Below are 11,560 nucleotides of genomic sequence, written 5' to 3'. Positions count from 1 at the left end.
TTCAATAGGGTCTTTCTTTGACTTATTTGATTTTGATTGGTTTGGGTCCTGGGGACCACAGCCTCGAAGTACACTCCAAACACTGGGAATTATCCTGCTTATCATAATCATAGTAGTCTCCCTGCTACACTGTATTCTCTCAAAAGTTTTTTTTTAATAAGATTTAATTTTTTTTATTTTTGACTATGTTGGGTCTTTGTTGCTGTGCACGGACTTTCTCTAGTTGTGGCGAGCAGAGGCTATTCTTCGTTGCGGTGCACGGGCTTCTCATTGCAGGGGCTTCTCTTGTTGCAGAGCATGGGCTCTAGCTCTATAGCGCAGGCTCAGTAGTTGTGGCACATGGGCTTAGTTGCTCTGCGGCATGTGGGAATCTTCCCAGACCGGGGATTGAACCCGTGTCCCCTGCATTGGCAGGCAGGTTCTTATCCACTGCGCCACCAGGGAAGTCCCCTCTCAAAAGCTTTAAATGCGTGATTGCAGCCACTCACCACCAAGCAAATGATCTCCCTAACACCGGAACATCAGAAAAGGAATAAAGAGAATGACCAACTTAAAAATTGTGAAACTGAAGTTGTGGCCTGTGTGTATCACAGAGATTAAGCAAATAACATTATGATCTGTGAATAGCACACAAAAGATCAACAAAAATTGTGAGAACTCAGAGCAGTAGCTGGGAGTGGCACTAACATCTTACATTTTTATCATATCTTTCAGGCTGAGAGTCTGATGAAAAAGGGGGAGTTGTTAAAAAAGAAACAACAGGCCCAAAATGGAGTTACTTGTGCTAAGCTCCATGTTGTCAAACTGAGACTTAATACCTAACCTAACTGCAGTTTCAGCCTCTCCTAGGAATGTAATCTTATCCAGTGGGGAATTTCCTGGCCAGCACTAGTGAGGTAATCAACCTGATAGACCCCTGTCTTCCCCCAAAGGAAGATGAACTTGCCTGAAATATTCCATTCTTTTCATTTTTGACTTCCTTGTCCCACTCCCTTTCTGCCTTTAAAAACCTCTCCTTTTCTGCAGCTTTTTGGAGCTCCTTTCTATTTTTCAGATGGAATGCTGCCTGATTCATGAATCATTCAATAAAGTCAATTAGATCTTCAAATTTGCTATGTTGAATTTTATTTTTTAACAGATTGCTGCTTAGTATTTTTAAATTTTTAAGCAAAAATACAGAACAAATATTTTTTAGAAGAACAATGTCCATTAGAGAAAATTTCCATTTGTCATAGCTTAAAGAATCAAACTTCAAAACCAAAAATGCTAGGTAGCCTTTGCAGCACTTAGAGAAAATGAATAAATGCATTTCTAAGTGGTCTCAAGGGAAAAAATAAAAGAAAATACAGTGTTCTCAACGTGGTCTACAAGAAAAAAAAAAAGGCAACAGATTATTAATTCAAAACCCATCAGTATAAAATTTTAAGTGTAAAGTGAAGTTCAGAAGAAGGAAACTGCAATGTTTAATTTCTGGGTGTTGGATAAATTCCAATTTTACAAGTCAGGGCAGCATATCAAAAGGAGCATGAACTCTGGAAACTGTCAAAGCTGGTTCCAGTTCAGGTTCAGCCATCAACTAGTACATGACTTTGGGCAGCTCTTTAAGTCTCGATTTCTTCACGTGGAAAAAGAAATTAATTAAAGCTTCCTCCAAGAGTTTTGGCAAGAAATAGAAATAATAAATGTAGTAGGCACTCAATAAATGATAGCTCTCTTCCCTATTACTCTCTTCCCTATTGCATATCACAAAAGAATCAAAAAATAACAACAATAATAATACAACAACAATGCTACTTCTCTACATGGAAGGGGGATAGCCCATAAGAAAGGGATAGTCTCAATTTTATATGCAGGCTACTCTTTCTCAAAAATGCCATGATACTCCAGAGGCAGAGAACTGTGCTGGGGCTGAATGACCAACGTAGGGAAAAACCCTTCACACTAGTCAGAAGTAAGCTCTAGGCCTGGCTCTGCCACTTACTAGCCATGTGTTCTTAAGCAAATCACTTTGCCTTTCAAAGCCTCAGTTTCCTTTTCTGCAATTTGAGAACAACCCTTCACAGGTTGTGAAGATCAAATGTATGTGAAAGGACTTGTCCAACTATAAAAGCACTATGCAAATAAAAGGTACTTTACATAAGTACATTTAATTAAAGCGAGTTTCCAAGAACAGCAACTTTGGAAGGCACGATAAAAGCATGTAATGATCGACGGCAAAAAACACTGTAGTCAGAACACTTTGGGTTCAAATCCCAACTCCGGCAATTGTTAGTTATATAACCTTGACAAGTGCTTACCTTACTGAGCACAAGCTTCTTCATCAGTACAAAAAGCAGTAACACTTTACTCAGGTTTATTGTAAGGATTAAGTAAAATATATGTAGCACACTCTTTGGAATACAGTTAGTAATAAGGAAATAATAACTATTATTTTCTATCAAGACCTTTCAAAACATTCACAGCCCTTGACACAAAAATTTCATGTCTAATCACTTGAATATGGGAATAATCCAAAATAAGGAAAAATATTTACATGAAGAAATTCTTCAACGTGTTGTTTATATTAGTAAAAAAAAAGTCCAATATGAGAGGAATAATTAACTATATTATGGCCTATCCACTAATGAAACATTTAGTAATGGCTAAAATGATGCTTACAAAACATTTATAACAACTTGAGAAATGTTTACATAACAATGTCTTAGTGCCAAAAGCGAGGCTATAAAAAAATTATCATTTAGGGTGATCAAAAATATACACTAAAAAAATACATATATACTATACCAAAATAAACTGGGTAGTAGACTGATGAGTAATTATTAATTATTTCCAACTGCTTTTCTATATCTTATAATATTCTGAATGAGAAAAACTTTTTATGGTAAATGTAAGTAAACACAGTATATCAGTTTTCAGCAGATTTATTATTATGAAATTATAATAAACATTGATTGATATATTCAACAAGAGATAATGGAAGAATAAAAAGAATAAGGGAATATTCTGAACAAGTATGTGCTAATAAATAATTTAGATGAAATGAATCCATTCTTAAAAGGACACAAACTACTGAAAATGACTGAAGAATAGAAAATCTGAATAGACCTATAACAAGTAAAGAGTAGAATAAGTAATCAAAAAACTACCCACAAAGAAAGGCCCATGCCCAGATGGCTTCACTGACAAATTCTACCAAACATTTAAAGAATTAATCCCAATTCTTCACAAACTTTTCTAAAGTATGGAAGAGATGGAATACTTTCCAACTCATTTTTTAAGGCTACTACTACCCTGATATCAAATCTAGACAAAGACATCACAGGAAAAGAAAAATAGAGACCAACATCTCTTTTGAATACAGATGTAAAAATCTGAAACAAAATACTACCAAACTGAATCCAGTAACATATAAAAAGGATTACATAGAGAGCTTCCAGGTTGGTGAACTCATGGTGGCTTGAAGAGGGCACAGAAGCGCACACCCTTCCTGTAGCCTTGCCTAAGCATGTTTTCTCATAAACCGCTTCCCACCGGCCACAAAGCTCAGACCACCTGCCAGCACTGGGAGGAGGCTGGTGTCCATCCGCCATGATGCCTCAGTGTGCACCTTTGGCCACTTACTCACTCGAAGACGTTCAAAGGTGCATGACTGTTTGATCACCCAAGCACAGGGATAAATGCCAATCACACCTCACTATGACCACTGAGGAATTCAAGGGAAAAAAAGCTCACAGAAACATCAGATAACCTTGGCCACAAGATCAACTCATGAAACGATACGAAGTTTTCCTGTGGTGTTCTCCTAAGATGATGGTAACAATGTTGTGTCAAGGATGAGAGAAGCTACACTCTATAATAAGAGCTCTATACATAACATATATGATCAGAATACAAAAGTGTCAAGGATACGCTATTTTCTGAAATCAGTTTCCATTTCTGATCATCTATCTGTTAACCTAAACTAGGAATCATCTAAGATAAAGTCTGTCCCTCACAACATTCAAAAGTCTAATGCAGGAGAAGAATCAGATGGCAGAATAGAAGGATATGGAGCTCACTTCCTCCCACAAACACATCAAAAATCCATCTTCCTGTGGAACAATTCCCAAAGAATACCTACTGAACGCTGGCAGAAGATATCAAGACACCCAAAATTACAAGAAAAGTCTCCACGTAACCAGGAAGACCCCTCAATGCTTTTATCTGGATTCATGTTTAAAATGGGAGAGATTTCGTCCTTCATATTCCCCTGTAAATTCTCAGCATGGAACAGAGACTCCAGTGCCTGCTATGTTCTCAGTATTTCTGGCAGAATGAATGAATGAAACCATCATACATATTACTTCATGTTATATAAAACCACATTTATCGATCAGAGCATTTGTGCTTTCTCAGTATTTTCATGCATCATCAATATAGGTGTATTATATTCAGGAATAAGTAAAACAGTGCTTGTTTAAAAAAATAGAGTTTAGGGACTTCCCTGGTGGTGCAATGGATAAGACTCCGTGCTCCCGATGCAGGGGGCCCCGGTTCAATCCCTGGTCAGGGAACTAGATCCCACATGCATGCCACAACTAAGAGTTTGAATGCCACAAGTAAGGAGCCAGTGAGCTGCAACTAAGGAGCCCATGTGCCACAACTAAGGAGCCCACATGCCACAACTAAGACCCCGTGCAACCAAATAAATAAATATTTTTTAAAAAATAGAGTTTAGGGGATTAAGAGGTACAAATTATTATGTATAAAATAAGCTACAAGGGGCTTCCCTGGTGGCACAGTGGTTGGGAGTCTGCCTGTTGATGCAGGGGACATGGGTTCGTGCCCCGGTCCAGGAGGATCCCGCTTGCCGTGGAGCGGCTGGGCCCGTGGGCCATGGCCGCTGAGCCTGCGCGTCCGGAGCTTGTGCTCCGCGGTGGGAGAGACCACAGCAGTGAGAGGCCCGTGTAACGCAAAAAAAAAAAAAAAGAAGCTACAAGGATGTATTGTATAACATGGGGAATATAGCCCATATTTTATAATAACTATAAATGGAGTATAACCTTTAAAAATTGTGAGTCACTATATTATTTACCTGAAACTTATATAATATTATACATCAACTATACTTCAACTAAAGAGAAAAAAATAGAGCTTATAAAGGTAATGCATGCAAGACCTCGTCAATAAAACCAGGTGGCAACTGCCAACAGAAAAAAAAAAAGGATTATATACCATGATCAAGTGGGATTTATGCCAGGAATACAGAGTTGGTTCAATATCTGAAATTCAATTAATGTACAGTACATCATAGAATAAAGAACAAAAACTACATGATCATCTCAATACATGCAGACAAGTCATTTGACAAAATTAAATACCACTTTTTAATTTAAAAAAAACAATCAATAAACTAGTATTAGGAATGAACTTCCTCAACCTGATAAAGAGCATCCACAAAAAAGTCACAGCTAATATCACACTTAAAGGTGAAAGACTGAATGCCTTCCCCCTAAGATTAAGAACAAGACAAGGAAGCCTACTCTTGCTTTTCTATTTAACAGTGACTGAGACTGTAGCCAGGATAGTCAGGCAATAAAGTGAAATCAAAGGCACAGAATAGAAAGGAGGAAGCAAAACTTCCTCTATTTGCAGATGACATGATTTATAAATAGAAAATCCTAAGGAATCCACTAAAAATCAATTAGAGCTAATAAATGAGTTTAGCAAAGTCTCAGGATACAAGATCAATCAATATACAAAAATCAATTGTTTTTCTGTACACTTGCAATGAACAACCCCAAAATGAAATTAAAATGACAATTCCATTTATAATAGCATCAAAAAGAATAAAACACTTGGGCTAGATTTAACAAAAGAAGAGTAAAACTTAAATTCTGAACACTACAAGACATCGCTGAAAGAAATTAAAGACCTCAATAAATGGAAAGTTATCCTGTGTTCATGAATCAGATGATTTAACTGTTAAGATGACAATACTTCCCAAACTGATCTACCGATTCAACGTAATCCACATCAACATTCCAGCTGGTTTCTTTTGAGAAACTGATCCTAAAATTCATATAGAAATGCAAGGGACCCAGAAAGCCAAAACAATCTTGAAAAAGAGAAACAAAGTTGAAGGATTCACACCTCCAATTTCAAAACTTTCTACAAAATCTACGGTAAGCAAGACAGTGTGGTACTGGCATAAGGATGGACATATAGATCAATGGAACAGAACTCAGAGTCCAGAAATAAACCCTGACATTTATGGTCAATTGATTTTTTAAAAATAAATTTATTTATTTATCCATTTATTTATTTATTTTTGGCTGGGTTGGGTCTCTGCTGCTCTGTGCGGGCTTTCTCTAGTTGCGGCAAGTGGGGGCTACTCTTCGTTGTGGTGCACAGGCTTCTCATTGCGGTGGCTTTTCCTGATGCACAGCACAGGCTCTAGGCACGTGGGCTTCAGTAGTTGTGACTTGCGGGCTCTAGAGCGCAGGCTCGGTAGTTGTGGCACACAGGCTTTGTTGCTCCGCAGCATGTGGGATCTTCCTGCACCAGGGATCAAACCCGTGTCCCTGCATTGGCAGGCAGATTCTTAACCACTGCGCCAGCAGGGAAGCCCTGGTCAATTGATTTTTGACAAGAGCGCCAAGATCATTCAATGGGGAAATAATAGTCTTTTCAACAAATGGTGCTGGGACAACTAGATATTCACATGCAAAGGATAAATTTGTATCCCTACCTCATACCATATATGAAAATTAACTCAAAATTGATCAAGAACTAAATGTAAGACCTGAAAATACAAAATTCTTAGAAGAAAACATAAGCACAAATAATCTTGACTTTGGCCCAAAAGCATAAGCAACCAAAGAAAAAATAAATTGGACTTCATCAAAACTAAAACCTTTGTGCTTCAAAGAATGTCATCAAGAAAATGAGAAGAAGGCTTCCCTGGTGGCGTGGTGGTTGGGAGTCTGCCTGCCGATGCAGGGGACGCGGGTTCGTGCCCCGGTCCGGGAAGATCCCACGTGCCGCGGAGCGGCTGGGCCCGTGAGCCGTGGCCGCTGGGCCTGCGCGCCCAGAGCCTGTGCTCCGCAATGGGAGAGGCCACAACAGTGAGAGGCCCGCGTACCGCAAAAAAAAAAGAAAAAAGAAAAAAAGAAAATGAGAAGACAACCCACTGAATGGGAGAAAATATTTGCAAATCATACATTTGATAAGGAACTTGTAACTAGAATATTTAAAAAACTCTTACAAAAAAATATAAAAATAAATAACTCAATTAAAAAATTAGCAAATGGGACTTCCCTGGTGGTGCAGTGGTTAAGAATCTGCCTGCCAATGCAGGGGACATAGGTTCGAGCCCTGGCCCGGGAAGATCCCACATGCCGCGGAGCAAGTAAGCCCGTGTGCCACAAGCACTGAGCCTGCACTCTAGAGCCCGCAGGCCACAACTACTGAGCCCATGTGCTGCAACTACTGAAGCCCGCACGCCTAGAGCCCATGCTCTGCCACAAGAGAAGCCACCGCAATGAGAAGCCCCCACAGCACAACAAAGAGTAGCCCCTGCTCGCCACAACTAGAGAAAGCCCGTGCGCAGCAATGAAGACCCAACGCAGCCAAAAAAACCCACATCAAATGATCTGAATGGTATTTCCCCAAAGAAGATCTACAAATGTCTAATGAACACATGAAAAGATCCTCAACATCATTAGTCATTAGGGACATTCAAATAAAAACCCTAATGAGATACCACTCCATACCCACTAGGATGGGTATAATCAAAAGGACAGACAATAACAAGTGTTGCTGAGGATGTGGAGAAATAAGAACCCTCATACTTTCCTGGTGGGAATATAAAATGGTGCAGCGACTTGGGAAAACAGTTTAGAAGTTTCTCAAAATGTTAAACATTGAGCTACCGTATGACCCAGCAATTCTACTCATAAGTCTATAGCCAAGAGAACTGAAAGCATGTTTTATATAATAACTTTTACGTGAACGTTCATAGTAGCATTGCTCACTATAGCGAAAAAATAGAGACAATCCAAATACCCATCAACTGATGATTGGATGAATACAATGTAACATATTCATACAATGGAATATTATTCAGCATTAAAAAGGAATGAAGTTCTGATTCATGATACAACATGGATGAACTTTGAAATACAACACTGAATAAAAGAAGTCAGACACGAAAGACTCCATATTGTCTGATTACATTTATATGAAATGTCCAGAACAGCCGAAATATATAGAGACAAAAGGAGATTTGTGATTACCTAGGGCTGTGGAGGTATAGGGTAGGAGAGTAACTGCTAATGGTTTGGGGGGCGGGGGATGAAAATGTTCTAAAACTGACTGTGGTGATGATTGTACGGCTCTATGAATATACCAAAAATTCACTGAAGTTTACACTTTAAACTGGTGAATTGTGTAGTATGTGAATCATAAAGCTGCTATTATTAAAAAGTGATCCAGGAGAACAGTTTGGCATTTCCTCAGAAAGTTAACCACAAAACTACCATATGACCCTGAAATTCCTACTGCTAGGTATATACCCCAAAGAACTGAAAACAGGGCCTCAAATAAGTACACGTACAGTCATGTGCATAGCAACAGTATTCACAATAGCCAAAAAGGTGGAAAAAACCCAGATGTCCATCAAATGAATGGACTAAAAAATGAGATATATTCATACGATGAAATACTATCCAGCCTTAAAAATGAATGAAGCACTGACACATGCTACAACACGGATGAACCTCAAAAACATTATGCTAAGTAAAAGAAGCCAGACAAAAGGGTCACATCGAGTATGATTCTATTTACATGACATGTCCAGAACAGGTAAATGCATGGAAAAAGAATACAGATGGGTGGTTGCCAGGTGCTGGGGGAAGAGGAAATAGGGAGAAACTGCTTAATAAATAAGGGACTTTACTTTGGAGTGATGGAAATGTTCAAGAACAAGATAGAAGTGGTGATTACACAACTGTGTGTAAATGGCACTTAACTGTTCCTTTGAAGATGGTTAATTTTGGGCTTCCCTGGTGGCACACTGGTTAAGGATCCGTTTGCCAATGCAGGACACAAGGGTTCAAGCCCTGGTCCGGGAAGATCCCACATGCCTTGGAGCAACTAAGCCCATGCTCCACAACTACTGAGCCTACGCTCTAGAGCCCGTGAGCCACAACTACTGAGCCCACGTGCCACAACTACTGAAGCTCGTGTGCCTAGAGCACATGCTCTGCAACAAGAGAAGCCACTGCAATAAGAAGACAGTGCACCGCAACGAAGAGTAGCTCCTGCACGCCACAACTAAAGAAAGACCGCGCAGCTACGAAGACCCAGCACAGCCAAAAATAAATAAATTTATTTTTAAAAAGATGGTTAATTTTGTGTTACATGAATTTCACCTCAATAAATTATTTAAAAGAAACAGCAATCCAAAAATTGAAGTTAATGTTCCCATTTGCATGCAACATTTTAAAAGCTGAAAAGTATTTCAAAAAGAGAGAATTTACGTTTTTATGTTTTGGGTTTTTTTTTTTTGCGGTATGTGGGCCTCTCACTGTTGTGGCCTCTCCCGTTGCGGAGCACAGGCTCCGGACGCGCAGGCTCAACGGCCACGGCTCACGGGCCCAGCTGCTCCACGGCATGTGGGATCTTCCCGGACCGGGGCACGAACCCGTGTCCCCTGCATCGGCAGGCGGACTCTCAACCACTGCGCCACCAGGGAAGCCCTACGCTTTTTTTAACCTAAGAAATTTGGCTAGATTTTTAAAACTCTGGGTAATCTTAGATATAAAAAGAGAATAACTCTCTTTACTCTCATAATAAATTACTACCATGGAATTAGTTCAGTTGGAGCTTTTGAAAGATTTATTTCATGACATGCTTACAGATCTGAAAGAGTTAGTGAATCTCCTGTTGCCCCACTGTCAGAGATTAACTTGCTAACTCACTGGCACAAGTCAGCTGGGAGGGAGACCAACATGTGATTCCCAAAGGAAAACATTCCACACTAATTAGAATAGAATACTCTGTATCCTAAACTCCGCATCTTAAGCCTGAGTAAACTGCTAAAACCAAGATGTGGAACAGAAATTGGGAAAATTATCTATAACCTAGATAACAAAGGAATGGGTTTAAGAGCAAGTTATTCACACAAGCACCGCAGCTTGTTTGTTTCTGGTTTAATTTGCATGTGGAGACTATGTCCGTTAAACACTCAAGTGAGTTTCAAATAGATTCTAGTATGTATGAGAAAGAACGTCAGTACAAAATAAACAAAGGAAATACTGAAGCCTCTAATTACATGGGGGTAGTGGGGGGCACATCATCTATTTAGAAACAACACACTTTTCAGGAAGCAGATAATCTAGCATTTCTCAAATTCTACGTAGAATATTCTAAAAACATGAAGCAAATCTCATGAAGTTCTGTATTGAATAGCTATAAAAAATCTGATCATTGAGTTATAAAATCTAATAAAAATTCAATGATGCTACCAAATGTCACATAGGTATGGATAGAGCTATTTATAAACGTACTGAATAAACAGATATAAATTTACAGAGAGGCTTTCTTGTTCCCTGCCACTGAGTTTTAAATTGAGATTTTATATTGGTACATTTTCAACTGAAATCAAATCAAACATAAAATATCTCTCAGATAATACTTTATGGCACATCATACATTCAAAGCTACATCTTCCTAAAGGTAGTTTCCAATGTTATCCCAATTTATCCTTCAGTTCAAGTGATGATGCCTCGTGCAAAATCACTCTGGGCAGCTTGAGAACTGTGTGTGTAAATGAGAAAGGGGCAGAGGGTGAACCCAGCTCACTCTCCCCTTTTGATCCAGGAAGACAGGCACACTCCTAGCACTCACCTTTCTCAGATTTCTTGTCTTTCATCGAAGACGAAGTGCCACAGCCCATGTCTTGTAAATCATGAATCAACTTCTCACTCTAAAAGAGGGTGAAAGTGCTTCCCTTTACTCTGCGAGGAGCCCCTCCTGACTGATCCACTTCGGTCACAGATCCTGATGAGGACACACGAGGGAGGGAGGAAAGCGGCCGTTAACAAGGTGTCTAAGGGCTGCTCAGCAGGGTTCATTTTACGCTTCTTCTCAACTGCTGTTCATCATATGATATGGAAAGTGATCAGACATAGTCTAATCCTGGTTTATTTTCCAAAACACAGAAGCAGCAACAGAGCAGCTGTACATTGCTTTTCTGCAACACATAAATTACATTTTCCCCGTGTCTAGGTCAGATCAATACTCTATAAAATAAAGCATTAAAATGAAAAGAAAAATGGAAATGTAAGATCATACAATTTTCTAATTGAAATATAGGGAATGGGATATGAAGGATCTGACATAATTTAACTGTTTTGCTTTTAAGCTCAAAATAGTTAAATCTATCTGGGCTTTTAAAAACACAAACTGGAGAATGGCTATGAGACAACAACAACATATTTATACAACTATGCCAAAATTCAAATCAAAATGAGTTCTTTGACACTATTTCTCAGAATCAGTCAGTGCAATTATTTAA

The 11,560-nt window shown here is 39.0% G+C and overlaps 1 protein-coding gene across 1 annotated transcript in view; it reads right to left on the bottom strand.

The window, feature by feature from the left end:
* PPEF1 (protein phosphatase with EF-hand domain 1) overlaps positions 1-11,560 on the bottom strand; it is a 109,815-nt gene that overhangs the window by 92,482 nt on the left and 5,773 nt on the right. The window contains exon 2 of the mRNA XM_024739360.1: positions 10,891-11,043. Within this exon, the coding sequence (XP_024595128.1) occupies positions 10,891-10,939 (49 nt within the window). The 5' untranslated portion in view covers positions 10,940-11,043. The remainder of the gene's footprint in view (positions 1-10,890; positions 11,044-11,560) is intronic.

This window comes from Neophocaena asiaeorientalis, unplaced genomic scaffold, assembly GCF_003031525.2.
Source record: "Neophocaena asiaeorientalis asiaeorientalis breed wild unplaced genomic scaffold, Neophocaena_asiaeorientalis_V1.1 scaffold771, whole genome shotgun sequence".
Classification (NCBI taxonomy): domain Eukaryota; kingdom Metazoa; phylum Chordata; class Mammalia; order Artiodactyla; family Phocoenidae; genus Neophocaena; species Neophocaena asiaeorientalis.
Note: the sequence above shows the minus strand (reverse complement) of the source record. Positions and strands in the feature narration are given on the sequence as shown.